The sequence below is a fragment of the Sitophilus oryzae genome, unplaced genomic scaffold, assembly GCF_002938485.1.
Source record: "Sitophilus oryzae breed Bouriz unplaced genomic scaffold, Soryzae_2.0 scaffold_1508_pilon_pilon, whole genome shotgun sequence".
Lineage (NCBI taxonomy): Eukaryota > Metazoa > Arthropoda > Insecta > Coleoptera > Curculionidae > Sitophilus > Sitophilus oryzae.
Genome location: NW_022146179.1, coordinates 2,815,170 through 2,834,644, shown reverse-complemented (window position 1 = coordinate 2,834,644; position 19,475 = coordinate 2,815,170). Strand labels below are relative to the sequence as shown.

At 31.2% G+C, this 19,475-nt stretch overlaps 1 protein-coding gene across 1 annotated transcript in view; it reads right to left on the bottom strand.

Moving 5' to 3' along the window:
* The window catches only part of LOC115878411 (proton channel OtopLc-like), an 81,980-nt gene that overhangs the window by 23,632 nt on the left and 38,873 nt on the right, over positions 1 to 19,475 (bottom strand). The window contains exons 8-9 of the mRNA XM_030894924.1: positions 8,999 to 9,162; positions 921 to 1,047 (exon numbers count right to left, since the gene is read on the bottom strand). Of these exons, the coding sequence (XP_030750784.1) occupies positions 921 to 1,047; positions 8,999 to 9,162 (291 nt within the window). The remainder of the gene's footprint in view (positions 1 to 920; positions 1,048 to 8,998; positions 9,163 to 19,475) is intronic.

Below are 19,475 nucleotides of genomic sequence, written 5' to 3'. Positions count from 1 at the left end.
ACGCAAAACGCAAAGTGAGGTTACGTGGCGTACGTTGGAATTATATGCGTCATAATACGATTGCCGGTCGTCCGGTTTGATGACTTCGGTCGTGTGAGACGACTAATGTTGGAGACCCGGTCGGAATTGGTATATTGGTAGTTCATATTAAGTCAGACACAGAAATCCGCCATTCTTAACACGTATCCGATTGTCGGCCATTTTAAAATCGTTTTTTGTTTTTAAAATTTATATTCACATTTCGATTTCTAGTAGAATAATATTGATAAGGTTGAGTTTGGGGGGAACCACAGTACAATTTTATGATTAAACCAGCTAGAAAATTAAAAAAATATTTTGCGATTTACTTTTTTATAGATATTTTTATTTCATAAATCTACCTGATTTTGAAGGCGCTCGTTGTTTTCCGGAGTATTTTAATCAGATATATCAAGAAAAGGACTTCCGTTGACAAAACTGATGTCTGGATTAATGATTCAGAATTATTATAATATGAAATTAAATAGGCACTTATAGTTAAGGAGTGATTATGAATCCGAGGAGTAATATTCGAGGAGTGATTATGAATCCATTTGTAATTAGGTAGTTTGGTTAGGTTTTTATGTATTCTTGGTAGCGAATATGAAACCAAACGTAACGTAAGTGCTTAGCGACGAATTTTAAGTGACTAAAATCCAACGTAATATGACGTTGGTAATGGGTAGAATTACATTCCCTATTAGGTCAGATACCGACGTCGAGGCGACCCGAATCTGTATTCCCCATTTAGGTGCAAATAAGGGTCGTCAGGCGGTCGAAGCGACGTTGGTACCCGACGTCGGGTTTATTGAACATGACGTATACCCGACGTTAGATAACGTCCAAATGCTACTTGGGTAATACAACTAAAAAATGTATCCAGAAGATTTTTTTTAATTTACCTGATAAATGTATTATCTCATGCTTTGTTTCTTCTACTAACACGTACAGCCATTCACAGAGATTCGCAGCAATCATGTGCATTAGGCCAAATCTTCCTATCACTTTATGTCTATTTACATCTACATCCTAAAACAAGAAATAATTACTAACAGGTAGTTTTTCACCATTGGTGAATAAAAATACTAAGGAAGGAAAAGTAAAAACACGCTATTTTCATATTGGTTCATATATTTCAGTTTCGATTGATATAGCAAAAAGTACAATAAGAAATAGTCTGAATTTTGAGAGACAGGCAGGAAAACTGACACCTCATTTTACTCTTTATTCTTTTAATGCCGCTTGCTGCCAGTTGGTCTTAAGAAAGTAATTTATTTTTTTATTGAGTAAAAATGATTTTTAAATGGTGTAATCTAAAATTCGAAAATAAACATTTTTTTTGGAAATAGATTTGTGTGCCTGGAAGCGTTCCATGCCTTTTTTGGGGAAGTTTGAAAAAAACAACCGCCATTTAGGTCTTGATTTAATAAAAGATAGAAAATATCTAATAGACAATCTAAAAAATAGCTCTATCTCCGTTAATATTTACTATACAGTATCTCGGATTGTCTTTACAAGAGGAAAAACTTTTTATTATTGACATTTTGAAAGAAATGCATTCCTCATAAAATTTTTTGCTTGTTTTAAAATGGTTTAATCCCGCTTAAACTTTTCCAAATTTCCATACCGAGTTAGGTTTAATTTTCTAGAAAATTAAAACTAACCTATAACAAAAAACGCGTTTCCTAACCAAAGACGCGTTTCTATGGTAATATAATCCTCCACTATAGTGAGATGTTTGGACTGCATCACAATGTTTCCAAGACCAAACTATTGGTCTTTTCTAAGACTCCAATAAATGCACACCTGCTTGTCAAGGGACAAACAATCGAACAAGTGACCTCAATAAAGTTTAGGAGCTAACATCAATAGTCAGTGCGACCCGAAAAAAGAAATATTTTCAAGAATTGAGAAAGCGAGAAAAATCTTCGTGAGTATGAATTCATTTTTTACAAGACGAGACCTCAGAGTGGAACTCAAAGCTCGAATGGCCAGATGCTACGTCTTTTCTGTGTTACTCTATGGATATGAGAGCTAGACACTGGATTCACAGACTGAAAAGGGAATAGAAGCCTTCGAAATGTATGTGTACAGACGGATGCTGCGAATCCCATGGGTACAAAGGATCACCAACAATGAAGTATTCCAGCGCATGCAGAAACAAAACTAGAAACAAAAGAGATACTGAATACCATCAAGGAAAGAAAAATGCAATACCTGGGTCATGTCATGAGAGGTGATAGATAAAAATACTGCGCCTCATAATAGAGGGCAAAGTGCAAAGGAAAAGATCAGTAGGAAGACACCAGAACTCATGGCTAAAAGATTTAAGGAGATGGTTTGAACGCTCGTCTGCGGAAAACTTCCGGGCTGCAGTTTCCAGAGCCACAATTGCCATTTGGATCGCCAACCTTCGGCAGAAGAGGGCGTGACAAGAAGAAGATGGTAATATAATTTCTTTTTCATTCTTTGATAGATTATTATCTATGATTATTATTGACAGAATTTTAATTAACTTCATATTTTGTGCTGTTTTAAAATGTTAAAGTAAAGTAAAGATTTCAGGTCCGCTCCCTTTTTGCTGCCAGGGCAATCGGGACGGGGCCTACTTTGTTTACGCGGAATCCGAACCGCGGTTCTCGGCCATATCATGGTCAATGTCCTACCGACTTGGCAAGTATCTAAATCGACTCTTACTCACGAGATATGCGATCTCATCCGGCCTCGAACCGGCGTGAATGAGCAGTGTGTGTCAATAGATTTTGCACTTATGCCTTTTTTTGGACAACAGCACGATACAGAGTTTCGAACCGGTCACCCGTCCATCTACTAGTATCGCCTAGTGGATGGACGATGTTAAAAATGGACGATTCCAAATGTTAAAGAAGTACAAAGTTTATCTAGTTCGGTGCTACGGAAAGGGCGATAATGTTTATCAGAAAATGGTGAAACCTAAAAAATATGCCGTTAATGAAATTTATTAACGATTTAAAAAAAATTATAATGAACTATCAAAGAATGAAATCGAAATTAAATTGCCATAGAAACACCTTTCGTTTTTGGGACGTCAACTACATTTTCAAGTTTTTTTTAATTTTTTCTAAAACGGTATGGAAATTTGGAAAAGTTTAAACGGGATTAACCATTTTAGAACAAGCACAAATTTTTATGAAGAATCCATTTTCTGAAAATGTCAATAACAAAAAAGTTTTACCTCTTGTATATAAAGACAATCCAGGGACATACTGTAGAAGAAAAATGATAAGAGAAAAAGAATTTAAAATTTAATTCTCTACAAAAACCGTCTCTTTAGTTTTTTCGAAAAAAAATATACACACGTAGATTATGTGAAAAACCCCAAAAAAATACAAGATAGCGGCCATTTTTTTCAACCCGAATGGGACTTTTGTTAGGTTAAATATATCATTATCTAGACATTCCCGCTGAGATTGGTTGGTTCATAGACTTAAAATAAAATATAGACTACACTATTTACATCTCAACGCGGACAAACAACCTTTTTTGTACACATGTTTACTTCTGGGTACAGTCGACCGAGCCTTCCTCATCCAGCCTATGTTGTCACGTCTTTAATATTATCAATGTTTTTTTTCTTGTTATACACATATATTGAGATATTAATACTACAGTTTAATAAAGTAGGTTTTAATATTCCATAGATGTATTAAATAGTCCTTATACTACTAAATTATAAGTCGGATACTGTTTAATAAGGATAAGTTCTTTACAATATGACAACACCGATTAGAGGCGAGGGAGCCTATTCATTCATTTATTACCTTGTACAGTGCCTTCTATTAAAAGATCAGCCTCCGGGCGAGATTTATGACGTCACGCTAGTTAGATATAACGGATTAATAAATATGTTGTAGAATACATGGAAAACATAATTATTCCTCAGATTTTTGGTTTGTATTTTAAAAATGATATAGTTTAAATGAAATATACATAATATACAGTTAATAACTACAACATATATACCTATTTATAGTAATAAATACTTTGGCAAATAAACTATGAACCATACAAATGCAGCAAATGTTTTACAATGTACAAATAATGTATAGGTACATAAGATAATGGGTAAAATGTAAATATATTTTAAATTTTGGGGTTTGAAAATCGATCTAATTTAACAAAAAACATTTAATATCTACTAATAGTGATGTATTATTTGCATTCACAAAATTTATATGTATATTTTGCAAGTATCAATGTTCGAAAAATTATATTTACAAATAATACAATATTATCTAAAAAAAGGCGTCAGCGATGGCTATGAAATGAAGATCGCTGGCATTTTATATGTTAAATTATTCTAAAATTTTTGATTTTCTTGGGATTTTTAGGTTCGGGAAAAACGCTGATTAAGTTTTCATTATTTTTATTTGGTTTAAAAAAAACGTTTCGGCTAACTATAGCCTTCACAGTGTTGTGTCATATGAGAAAAATAGTGTCGAATATAATCCAAAAAATACATATACAATATAATTCACACCTCATAATGTTTACTGCAATTAATAAACTAATATAAACTTATCAAAAGATGACCACATATTTTTTTAAAATTATTATTCTTAACACTAAAATTATCTACATTGACTATGGAGTACGCAGTAAACATTATGTGCGTGGTGTGAATATTTTATATGCAATTTTTGGATTATATTCGACACTATTTTTTCATATGACACAACACTGATGGAGGCTATAATGTTAGCCGAACCGTTTTTTTTTAAAACCAAATAAAATAATGAAAAACCAAATGAAAAATCAATCAGCGTTTTCCCGAACCTAAATTCCAAGAAAATCAAAAAAAATTAGAATATTTAGAATCAAGGTTCAAGAATATCAAATTTTCCAAGATTGTAAAATTCTAGTTAATTATTTTATGTGTACAGTTATTTAGGGAATGTCATCGATGTTCATTTCCAAGCCAACTAGACGCCGATTTTTTTCGATGATACGGTATAATTCTTACGTAAAATGTAAATAACATTAGACCAATTAAAACAAAGAAATATGAATTTCTTAGTTTTTTTAGTAACACCTTTATTCTTAAAACTTAATTTTGTATTATGCAAATATACCAATTTTATTGTTATTTTATTCATATTGTATTCAGCCATCACTTAAATATTTGATATTATAAATAATCAATACTATTCATTAAAAATTACTGAACAAATATATGTTATGCTTAACATACATTATACCGTATGATCGAATAAAAACGGCGTCCAGTTGGCTTGGAAATGACGATCGATGACATTTCCCATATAATTTTACATATAAAATGACAGCGATCTTCATTTCATAGCCATCGCTGACGCCGTTTTTATTCGATCATACGGTATATTATCAAACAAAAACACATTCTTCTTTTAAACTGTATCAGTCTTGTCTTTACAAAAATCTTTTTTAAAATTTGAACTCAAAATAATAATCTTTTTTATGATCTCTAATACACATATTCTTTATTTTTCCCTAGATCATAATACCTACTTACGTGTTTGAATCTATCGAAGCTGAACCAGCAACACTTGGAGTGGAGATTCCACAATATGAATAAAATAAACATAATTGTCCAGTTTTCATTAATACCATCATGGGAGAATATTATTTTTAAATTTATTAAAGATATTTTCAATAAAATTCTCTTGATTTATAACTCGTACCCACTTTTCTTGCTCTTCCGGACACTTTAGGCTGCCTAGTATAATAACTATCCTTAGTAACTATCCTTTCCACCAGGAACACAACAAAGATGAGGCATAGCACCAAAAACACACTCCACTTAAGCTTTATTGGTGAATTGTTAGAGTCTTAAAAACACACACAAAAATCACGATAAGTAAAAAATGTATGGGCACTTTTAGGTTAAATCACTTACACAACGTGTAATTTTTAAAATTTCTATTTTTTTATGCGAAACCGAGAGTGACCATATATCTGGTAGTAGTTTATGTCACTTCAACACCAAAATAATTAGTTTTTTGCACTACAATAATAAATAATACCAAAAATCAAAGAGTTAAAACCAAAAATCAACCGACAAAATATGAAACGGAATCTAACCCAATATCTAAGTATGTACAGCTGATGAAGTAAACAAAAGTCCGCCCGCAGGCTGATCTTTTAATAGAAGGCACTGCCTTGTAGTACGTGTCGCACGTGTGCGGTAAAGCTTTGTTGCCGCTATCTCCCCGGCTGTATTAACGCATTTTCTTAGCTTGTAGTCCTTAAGTGTTTATTTTATTGACTTTTTCTGTTCAAAAACTATCAAATATGGTTCGCCAGTGCCAAATTTGCAAGAAATTTGACTTAAATAATCCATTTAAGTCTTGAAACGACTTTGGACCGGTAGGCAACTCTCAATTTACCCATTGGCAGTCAGTGGCGTTGTTGTAGAAAGGCGCTTATTTAGATAATATTTTAGTAAAATGTAAAAAATCTGAATTTTTTCTTTTATATTACATTATTTACTTACTTACATTGTAACAAAATCATAATTATAACCCTGTTAATAATTAATAATGTTTTTATTAAAAATATATTCCGGTTTATTCTAAAATTATCTTCAGAATCTAAAATAACGTACAAGAATTTTAAAATGATATTACATTATGAAACAATATTTTTTAATATACCGGGTCGTCTCAAAAGTGGCTCAACCCTATAACTTTTTTTTTTTATTTTTTCAGATAAAGAAACAGATTTGTATGTTAGTAGGTATATGACATAAATTAGGATTTATTGACGTATTCAATTGTTTTTGGTCTCTTCCTGTTTCACCGAAATGATTACATCTTTTGATTTTTAAAGGCACCCTCGGTATATTGCTACTTTATTCGATAAAAAATGACACTCTGAATAGAATGACATATCATATGTCAACTTTTGACATTGTCTCTTAAAAACATATCCTATTTTAAATTTCAATCCAGTTTTTTTCAATCCACTAAGTTTTAATCAAGGAGCCTTGGAAAAATAGTTTTGATCGTCTAATAGGTTTCGTGTCTTGTCCAGGGTTCGGAAGTAGTTAATTAAGACGTAATTTACCTGATTAACTACGTGTAGTTTTTCTTCAAAAACTACGTCTTTTCCCGTTCATTAGAGAACAACGGCATACGGTCGAGTCGGCTTACAAACACGTAAACGTTTACGTACGCATGCGCATTTCTTATATTTTTTATTTTTTATACACGTAAAAGATTCTTTACGTCTACGTATACGTGCCAGCAGCAGCTGACTCGACCGTATGCCGTTGTTCTCTATTAACTACATGAAAACTACGTTAATAAACTATGTATTAATATTATGAATAATTTTGCTTTGTATGAGGGGTTTAAATAATATGATGTGTGAATATTATATTTAAAGCCATATTTCTTCTGTTTTCTTAAACACATTGTGTTTTCTAAAGCTTCAACTTATTATAATCTCACCTCAAACCTTGGATATTTGAAAGTTACATACATAGGTTACATAAACTACACCCTCTACATAAACTACATTAACTACATGTAATGTAGTTTATGTAGTTGTTAAAAGTAACATGTAGTTTTCCGAACCCTGAGTCTTGTCTAGGCCGGTTAAAAGATGTACAACTCGTATTTTTAATCATACATATGTCAATTTTTTCAAATGAAACAAGGGTGACTCATTAGCATATTTGGAAAAAGCATTTTTTTATGAATATATTGATACCACACACTTGGTATTTCGAGTCAAATTGTCGTTATGAACCGCGTGTTACAATTACAATTAAACCATATGCGAAAATGTCAAAAGTTGACATATGATATGTCATTCTATTCAGAGTGTCATTTTCTATCGAATAAAGTAGAAACATACCGAGGGTGCCGTTTAAAAATTAAAAGTTATAGTCATTTCCGGTGAAACAGGAAGTGACCAAAAACAATTGAATGCGTCAATCAATCCTAATTTATTTCATATACTAACATACTAAATCTTGTTTTTTTATTTGAAAATATAAAAAAATTATGAGGGATGAGCCACTTTTGAGACGCACCCGGTATAATAAAGACAGTACCGAGTTAAATAAATGTAGTTTTTGTTTTATCCACTTCCTATCACCTTCCTTGCTTTAATGGAACAGATTTGTGTTTTCTCTAATTTACATAATAAGACATCACTTAACCAGAAAAAAAATTACAACAATCATATTTTTTTTTCTCTCCCTGTCGCCGATTCTATTATATCTGTGGAATAGATCCTGTTTTGATTAATATTAGGGGTTGTAAATGTTTGACTAAAATTAATAATTTATTATTAATTTCAAAAATTACCTAATTTCGATTATAAAATTTCTTCTATAACGTGTATTTTATTATTTTTATCCTTTTTGGACTCTAAATTGTTTTTTCTAAACTTTTATTTAAAAAACCTGTCCTAAATCTTAATAAAATATAAAAAAGTTTAAATACGATATATTTTTAATTTAATTATAGCTTCATTAAAATAAAAAAATTACCCGGCTATGATACGGAGAGTTCAGATGTGCTTTTGAAAAAAGAAAGACAGTGTTGTGTTTCTCGGCAGAGTCGTCAGGGAACGACCGTTACGACAGAGACAACCTATCTATCGCTCGTGTCGCACTCGTTATAACCTAAAACAATAACATAACAATAACAAGACAGTGTCTGACCGCATGTTCCAGCTATTTATGAATGAAATGCTCAGTCTATATTTTATTTTAAGTCTATGGGTTGGTTACTATTTTTTCCACCTTTACATACATATAACACTCGACTACTTTTACTGTGCTACTAGGGATTAGTAACGGCGTCGTTTTTAATGTTATACCGTGGTCTCTAAATTTTAATTAGTATACAGTTGTTAACACTTGACTATTTTTGGGTGAATTCCCTGGGTGATACTCCTTCCTTATTATTTTTATGCAATGGTTGTACACAATCCGTCAAAATATACCTACCCCGTGATTCAAGAAAATAAATTGTATTTGCAGCATTGTCAACACCATCCTTGTAGCCGGTGTTATAGCTTGGAGAGCTGTATATGAGCATTCAGGGATATTTTTAAGTTCGAAATATCGTCCAAATTCCAGACCTGAGTAAACCATGCTACCAATTCCAAATGCTGTAAAAGAAAATATTTTTAAGAAAAAGAGATTTTTATTCAACTAGCAATATTTCATTACTCCGCTATTCAAATTTTTCGAAATATAAATTTATGTTTACTTCATAGTTCCAAAGAGCACAAGCTCCTTACTATATACTTTAAGAGCAGGTACGTAAAGAGCCATTCTTTTTAGGAATAAATTTTCTTTAGAAAAACGATTTACAAGCTACTTATCAATTTCAGGATGTATGGTCTAACTAAATAAACTACACACGTGTATAAATATATCTGAAAACACGTAATAAAGTTTAAAAAAGTAAAGTTTAAAAAAAAATAAAAAGTCTGTATTACAATATTCATATTTTTTTGATATATTATTTTTTATGATATTTATTTACTTTAAAAAATTTGAAAAAATGATCTTATTCATTAGTGTTGAAAGTTAAATACAAATTAAAATAACATACACTCAGATGCAAAAAAACGCAACAGAAATTTTATCTCTAGTCTTATTTATAGTGCTATATTTTTTCTACCTTTAGTCCCATTTTGATGATTTTTTTTAGCAAACTGCACATATAAATATATTAACTTTAATTCATAAACTTAGATTTTTATAAACTTTAGTATTTCGCTTATTATACAGGGTCATTTGAAGGGTTGTTTTTTACCTCGACTTTCAAACACCCTATGCAATAATTTCGTGAGTAACTTTTCCTAAAACATAATTTTTCGATTAAAATCAAGTCTTCTGGGCATTTTATTTTTTGACTCATGTCGGCATGTGCTGACTTGAGTTGGTTAATTTTTGAGAGCGAAATGAACTTGCCACCAATAATTTGCAATTTTTTCAACTCTTATTACTTTATGATGATATTTTTCAATATCACTAGGTGGCTTTGGTGACTATTGTCAAAATGTCATATTGACACTGATTAGAAGTCTACAGTATTGGCCATAATGGTTGGAACTTTTATATTTGTTAAATTTTTTCTACAAATTCAATATTCCTTATTCTCATATACAAATAATCATAAATCTAAGGAAACATAAACAAAATAAGATGTTAGTATTCAAGTCTTATCTTTGTATACAATATTATCAGTAATTTTTTTTTTGGGGGGCTGGACAAAAAACTTGGAACTATATTCAAATTGTCAAAAGGTATTCTAGATAATGATAGTTTCTAACAAGCCAGCGTCTGTGTTACACAGTTTTACAATAATTGAACTATTATTATCAGTATGGCAAAAGGAAAAGCGTATTCTAGTGATATTCGTCAGCAAATTCTAGATTTTTACAACCAAGGTATCAGAGTGTAATTTCTGAAAGACTTAAAGTTCCAAAAAACACGGTGTCATGTATTATTAAAAAATATAAAGTGTATGGTCACGTAATTCCGGGAAAAAGCATTGGAAGACCTAGAGCTACAAATGCCCGCATGGATAAAAGAATTTCAACTGTGTCGCATAATGATCCTTTTTTATCTTCTTGGAAAATTTTACAAAAAATAAGAGAAACTGAACCTTGCAATATTTCGGCAAGAACGATAAGGAGACGATTACTGGGTATTGGACTCAAAAGCTGCAGACCCGCCAAAAAACCATTACTAAGAAAAAAAACATCAAGTTACGGTTACAATTTGCCGTAGACCACATCCATTGGTGCAAGAATGGAAAAAGGTGTTATTCAGTGACGAGTCCAAATATAATCTGTTTTCTAGTGATGGTATTGTACATGTTAGGCGACCAAAGGGCAAAAGACTAAAATACGTTAGACCGACAGTGAAGCATGGAGGTGGTAACGTAATGGTGTGGGGCTGCTTTTCTTGGTATGGCGTGGGGCCTCTTCATCGAGTGGTAGGAAAAATGGACAGGTTCATGTACAGAAACATCCTTCGTGACGTAATGGAGCCATACTCGTTTGAAAGTATGCCCGTTAATTACATTTTTCAACATGATAACGATCCGAAGCACGCTTCAAAGCTTGTAAAGGAATGGTTTGACACGGAAAAGATCGCAGTATTAAAGTGGCCAGCACAAAGTCCCGATTTAAATCCGATTAAAAATTTATGGGAACATTTAGACCGCAAAGTTCGTGAATTGGGACCAATCAAAATTGCCAATGAGATGTTTGAAAAACTTACTCAAACCTGGAATACCATTGACAGACCAACAATTGAAAATCTAATAGAATCAATGCCAAGAAGAATGCAAGCCGTCCTTAACGCCAAAGGTTATCACACTAAATATTAATTTATTAAATTATGTTAAGAAGATTTATTTTGTTTTTCGTTTTTAATAAATGATATGCTTTTGTTCCAACTATTTTGTCCAGCCTATTTTTTTATTTTAAACCCAAAACCCAAACACCGCCGACATTTGATATAAATTTTACTTTATTTTATTAGGTTTGCATTAAGCTATACATTATTTAATAAAAATCTTAAAATGTATAGTATGTAATAAATATATTACAAAATATTAAAAAGTTCCAACCATTATGGCCAATACTGTATATTAAAATTTAAAAACCGTTCAAAAGTAACGATACAGGCTTGGTCTTAATAAATTTTGTTACTATAATAACTAAGTGTGCAAACAAACAAAAAAACTTTAATTAAGAAAATACTCTAATACTTTGTATTGACTCCCTATTGGTTGCTATAACTGTCTGTAATGGACCAAGCGAATATTCATAATTTTGGCTCTTTGGCAAGATTAATGACTTTTACACAACCTTCCACATTAAAAGCCATATTTAATCATATGCAACAATAATAATTACCGAAACCACCTCGTCATTATGAAGAATAACATCAAAAAGTAACGATAATTTAAAAAATTGCAAAATTTTTGCTGCAAGTTCATTTTCCCCTTACAAATTAACGAAAGCATGTGTTCCCCTGAGTTAAAAAATAAAGTATTCAGGAGCCATGGATTTGATAGAACACAGGGTGTTTTAAAGATAGAGTAAAAAACAACTCTTCGATTAACCCTGTATAAGTCAAATACTAAAGTTTATGATAAACTGAGTTTACCGCATTAAAGTTAATATATTTATATAGTTTGCTAAAAAATCAAGGAAATAGAGCTAAAAATAAAAAAAATATAAGAGAGGTTTTAAACTTGACCAAAAATTTTTTCGTTACGTTTTTTTGCAGAACGTAGTTTCGTAGGAAAAACGTAACCTGACTCTACTAACTGGATTCCTCTCAGCCAATCGAACAAAAAAGGCAGGCTTTCGAAAAGGTTTTAGTACCATTGATCATCTACAAACAATTAAAAACAGTCATTGAAAAAACAACTGAGTACAATATACCGCTACCTTTGGCCTTTGTAGACTACCAAAAAATCTTTGACAGCATCGAAACCTGGTCATTTCTAGCTGCAATGGAGGACGCGAGAATCGATTCCAGATATCATTCCATTATTAAAAATATCTATGATAGTGCAACCTTCCATGATAAATTAGATGCTGACCTCAAAGCAGAAAAAATCCCACTCGGCAAAGGCGTGAGATAAGGAGATACGATCTCTCCCAAGTTATTTACACTGGCACTGGAAAATGCCTTCAAGAAATTAGAATGGGAAAATAGAACATCGATGAGGTACACCTTAATCATCTTATGTTCGCAGACGAGATTGTCTTGCTGAGCACCGCCATTCAAGAACTGAACACCATGCTAAAGGGGAGCTAAATGACCAATCCGAGAAAATTGGCCTTAAAATAAACTTGAAGAAGACCAAGACCAACAATAGCCATAACATTACCGTAGACCACGTTGTTATTGAAAACGTAGACCATTATACATATTTAGGTCATAAAATCAAGCCAAAATACGGAGATCAAACGCAAGATCCATTTGGCATGGGTAGCATTTGGAAATATGTGCGATATTTTCAAGGATAAAAAGATGCCCATCAACCTAAAGAAAAATGCTTACGACAGCTGCATCCTACCTGTGCTTACGTATGGCTTAGAGACTGGAAATTATCCGAAAAACAGCAGAACAACTGCGAGTTGCACAAAGAGCCATGGAAAGAATCATGTTAGGAGTCACCATGAAGGAAAAAATACGAAACACCCACATACGTCAAAAAACAAAACTAATAGATGTTGTTAAAAGAGTGGCAATGGATCGGACATGTGGTATAGTCTGTGAAACGAATAACTTTGAATTTGACAGTTCCCACGGGCTTTTCTAGTGTTAATTTTATTAGGTTAGCAACTTGCGGCCATGCTGTTGCAATGCCGTTTCTAATAGAATAGACAAGGAGGGAGATTAATGACGTCACGCTAGTTAGATACTACAGATTAATAAATATGTTGTAGAATACATGGAAAAGATAATTATTCCTCGTATTTTTGGTTTGTATTTTAAAAATAATATAGTTTACATGAAATATACATAATATAGAGTTAATAAATACAATATATATATATATATATATATATATATATATATATATATATATATATATATATATATATATATATATATATATATATATATATATATACCTATTTATGGTAATAAATACTTTGACAAATAAAACTATGAACCATACAAATGCAGCAAATATTTTACAATATACAAATAATGAATAGGTACATAAGATAATGGGTAAAATGTTAAATATATTTTAAATTTTGGGGTTTGAAAATCGATCTAATTTAACAAAAAATATTCCATATCTACTAATATGCAAATATAATTTTTCGAACATTGATACTTGCAAAATATACATATAAATTTTGTGAATGCAAATAATAAATCACTATTAGTAGATATTGAATGTTTTTTTGTTAAATTAGATCGATTTTCAAACACCAAAATTTAAAATATATTTTACATTTTACCCATTATCTTATATACCTATTGTAAAACATTTGCTGCATTGGTATGGTTCATTGTTTATTTGCCAAAGTATTTATTACTATAAATAGGTATATATTATATTGTTTTTATTAACTGTATATTATGTATATTTCATGTAAACTATAACATTTTTAAAATACAAACCAAAAATACTAGGAATAATTATGTTTTCCATGTATTCTACAACATATTTAATAATCCGTAGTATCTAACTAGCGTGACGTCATAAATCTCGCTCCGAGGCTGTTTTATTAGAGACGGCATTGGCCTGATATTTAGAAATGTCAAAAACTGATGACATTTTACTTTTGACAATTATGACATTTCGTGTTGATTTTTGCAAGAGGAAGAACTGTCACTTGTTTTATTATTTACCTTTTCTATTTCACGAAAGTAAAAAGAGTTACCTATATGATTCGTTCAGGCACTCAATTTAAACAATATCAGTAACTTTTTTGACAGAGATTTAATATTTGCCATGTTGGTAAAAAATATCGGTCAAAATTCAAAGTTATTCATTTTATAGACTATATAGGATCCAGACCGATAGCCCCAAAAAGTCATTCTATGGAGACCTAGGGGAACAACAAGAAGTGTGGGCCGACCAAAAAAGAGATGGGTCGATGACGTCAGAACAGTGGTAGGAAGACAAGGGATAAGATTGGCTAGAGATCGCAAAGCATGGAAAACCCTAGAAGAGGCCACACTGGATGGAACTAGGCTGAGAAAGAAGAAAGAAGAAGATTGCAAAAATCTAGGATAACTGTAAATTAATTTAGATATCGTACAGAGAGTAACAAATACAATAACTAAATCATAACTGATTCATAACGACAATCTGATTAGAAATACCAAAAGTGTGTAGTACCAAATTATTCCTAAAAAAATGCTTTTACTAAATATGCAAATAAGCCACCCTCGTTCCATTTGAAAAAAATGAGATATGACTAAAAAACGATTTGGGCATATTTTAACCGGCCAGGACAAGACACGAAAAACATTAGATGATCAAATCTATTTTTCCAAGGCTCCTTGATTAAAAATTACTGTTTTTAACACAACCATGGATTGAAATTTAAATTAAGATTTTTTTTTGTGAGTCGAAAGTTGACATATGGTATGTCATTCTATTCAGAGTGTGATTTTCTATCGAATAAAGTAAAAATATACCGAGGGTGCCATTTAGAAATCAAAAGTTGTAGTCATTTCCGGTGAAACAGGAAGTGACCGAAAACAATTGAATACGTCAATCAATACTAATTTATGTCATATACTAACATACCAAATCTCGTTTTTGTACCTGAAAAAATAAAAAAGTTATAGGGGTGAGCCACTTTTGAGACGCACCCGGTATTTAATATAATATCATTCCATTTATTAAAATTCTTACTGATATCTCTAATACATTTATTAATTATTGTGCAGTATCAGCTATTTTTATCTATTTTAAACCAAGACTTAAATAGTGGGGTATTAATTAATTGCAATATAAATTGATTTATACGTTGTTGTTTGGTTTGGTTTGTGTTGTTCATATTTTTTATTTGCTTTGAAAATATCATCTTATCCTTATCTTTTCATATATTTTAATAAGATACATATAATACCTAAAATCCACGACACGTGCAGTTAAAAATATACATTTTATGTAGGTTAGGTTATGTTAGGTTAGTATATTTTTAATTTGCCTTGAAACTATCATCTTATCCTTGTCTTTTCATATATTTTAATAAGATACATATAATACCCAAAATCCACGACACGTGCAGTTAAAAATATACAATTTATGTAGGCGAATCATTCTTTCTTACCCAAGAGCCGTTCAGTCTATAAGAAGGTTAGTTTTGATTTTGTTGAAAATATCTAAAAATAATTATAATATAATCTTAAATCTTACTTAGTACAGTACGTCTGTCCGTTCTTTAGCTAGGGGGTATCCGTGAGAGGAGAAACGATATTCTCTCGATGTTTTTCGTAAAAAATTAGACGACGCGTCCCATCAATAAAAATTCAACAAATTTGCAAGTAGCCAATAAAATGAGTGGGCGGAGCGATTTGCGGTGACGTACTCGTCAAGTCGACGTATAAAATATATTGCCGTATATTTAAATGTTTTTTGTCCGCATTCCTTTCATAGACACAAATCCAGAAGACGTACTTACGTACGTATTAAACTTTATTTCCAGAGTAGGCGCATTTTAAGAAGGAGCCAGGAGCGTCATCAATAACTCAAAATCGAATTCGTATAAATTGTTCAACAAATGTACAGGGTGGGTCAAACCGGACGCTTTTAAAGGGAAACACCCTTTTCTATAGGAGATACATGAAAACTAATATCGGTGTAAAAATGTTGTAATAGCGAATATAAATAGAATTTACGAATAATCCACAGAAAAATTGATTTTTTATGAGGGACACCCTGTATATTTTTTTAATTCATTGAAAAGAATGTAAAATTACCTTTCGAAGAATATAGCATACTTGATATTTTGCTTGATTGCTCTTCGAGATAGAGATGTTTTAAAAATTCACCCATTTTGAATAAATAGGCTTTGAACGGCGCCGGCTGTAATGCAAAAGAGTTTTAGGAAAATTTGAACACGAAAATTTTGCACAGGGTGTTTTAAAGTTAGGGTAAAAAACAACCCCTCGATTAACCCTGTATAATATGCCAAATACTAAAGTTTATAAAAAACTAAGTTTACGAATAAAAGGTGATATAATTATATGCAGCTTGCTAAAAAATTCATGAAAATAGGGGTAAAAATAACAAGAATATAACACTTTAAATTTGACCAAAATTTTCCCCGTTGTGTTTTTTGCATCTGAGTGTATTAACTGTGATTGATGAGTTTTTTGCGCGAAAATTTTTATTGACATTTTGGAATTTTAAAAAAATATAATTTTTTTTTAATTTTTAGTTAAAAAACATAATATCTTCATAATATGGCAACATCGAAGTAGATCAAACAAGAAAGAAAACGCAGAAAATATCCAATCGTTCTCAAAATTTAAGCGAAAAATCAATTTTTTGTCCTTCGAAGCTTCGTGTATAAAGTGGTTACAACCTGGAATAAATTTACCTTTATTAATGATAGTAAGACGGTTTTACCAGTTATGATTTTTATTTTATCTATCTAAAGCTTTATAACCAAAGCCAATTACAACGGGAGTTCGGCTGGAGGCAATGTTTCAAGCTGCACCGGTAAAATTACTAACTAAATGTACAACATCGAGAATTTCGATTGTAATACCAAAATATAATCGGCAATTTGGTCGCAGCGATAGCAGCTTGAGTTCCCGATCGATTGACTTTAAATTTAGTCGTAAACTGTTTTAATTTGGACACTCTAAACCTTAATACTGGCCATCGGGGCAAAATGGCGACTTTGGTCTAATAATGGTCCAATTACTTCGTTTAACTCGCTGAATACTTTCTTAAGAAAAAAAGGTTATAGCAGAATTTTACAATTGGGCGAAATATATTCCTTTATCGTTTTTTTACAATAACTCAGTTTTTTTTCATCATTAAATTGTGAGATGGCACTTGTTTTTTGAAAGGACTATTTAATTTTCTTTAGATATTACCGAGGATAATATTATTTAATGTTAATAATAATTGTGTTCAGTTAAAAATGAAGACTATATAATATTATTTATTGTTAATGATTGATTACTAAAGAAAGGTTAATGTCAGTAAAGTTATTGTTGAGGAATGATAGGCGAACTAATAGAACAACTAATAATTAACAATTAAAGATTGCTTTTATAAAGTAATCTATACAGGGTGAGCCTTAAATAGGAGCAAATATTTTTAAGGGCATTATATTTCACAGAGAAACACGTTTATGAGTTTTTTTCCGCAAAAAAAATTGAAATTTAAAAAAAAATAGTTTTAATTTTTAGTTAAAAAACATAATATTTTCATAATATGGCAACATCGATAGTAGTAGATATATTAAATTTACAAGAAAGAAAAAATCGTTCTCAAATTTAAGCGATAAAGCAATGTTTTTCGTCGTTCGAAGCTTCTTCGGTAAAGTGGTTACAACCTGGAGTAAATTTAACTTTATTAATGATAATAATCAAGAATTTCAGATTTCACTGTAAGACGATGCGAAGTTAGCCGTATCAGCTAGTTATGCATAATTTTACCAGTTATGATATTCATTTCATCTAAACCTTTATAACCTCGTCTTTAATGAGATTTCGCCGGAAACCAGAATATCAACGCAAGAAAGTCAATTACAGCGGGCGTTCGGCTGAAGGCAATGTTTCAAGCTGCACCGGTAAAATTACTAACTAAATGCACAACCGAGAATTTCGATTGCAATACCAAAATATAATTGGCAATTTGGTGGCAGCGATTGCAGCTTGAGATCCCGATCGATTGACTTTAAATTTAGCCGTAAACTGTTTTAATTTCGACACTCTAAACCTTAGTACCGGCGATCGGGGAAAAATGGCGACTTTGGTCTAATAATGGTCCAATTACTTCGTTTGACTCGCTCAATACTTTCTTAAGAAAAAAAGGTTATAGCTGAATTTTACAATTGCGCGAAATATATTGCTTTATCGTTTTTTTACAATAACTAAGTTTTTTTATCATGAAACTGTGATAAAGATAAAAGCAATTAATAATTAATTTGCTTTAATCCAATTCTAATAGCAACCTTTAAAAAAATAATGTCATTAACTTGCTAAAATGTTAAATAAATAGTCATTGATTCTGTGTCAAAAAATTTAAAAAAAAATCCTATAGACATGAGTGCGGGAATGCATAGTTAAAGTTACAGGACGTTAAAAACTTAAAAAAAATAGACTTTTTGTAATTATCTTAAATACGATTATTTCTTTAGGGAATTTACTGTAGGTAGCACTGTACGTCAATGTGATAAATTTGACAGATTGATGTACATACAGTGCTACCTACAGTAAATTCCCTAAAGATATAATCGTATTTAAGATAATTACAAAAAGTCTATTTTTTAAAAGTTTTAGTATCCTGTAACTTTAAAACTATGCATTTCCACTCATGTCTATAGGATTTTTTTTTAAATTTTTGATACAGAATCAATGAGTACTTATTTTGGCAAGGTTCCTATTAGAATAATTGGATTAAAGCAAATTAATTATTAATTGATATTACAATTTCATGATGAAAAATAAACTTAGTTATTATAAAAGAACGATAAAGCAATATATTTTGCCCAATTGTAAAATTCTACTGTAACCTTTTTTTCTTAAGAAAATAATGAGTGAGCCAAACGAAGTAATTGGATCATTATTAGACCAAAGTCGCCATTTTGCCCCGATGGCCGGTATTAAGGTTTAGAGTGTCCAAATTAAAACAGTTTACGGCTAAATTTAAAGTCAATCGATCGGGAACTCAATATGCAATCGCTGCCACCAAATTGCCGATTATATTTTGGTATTGCAATCGAAATTC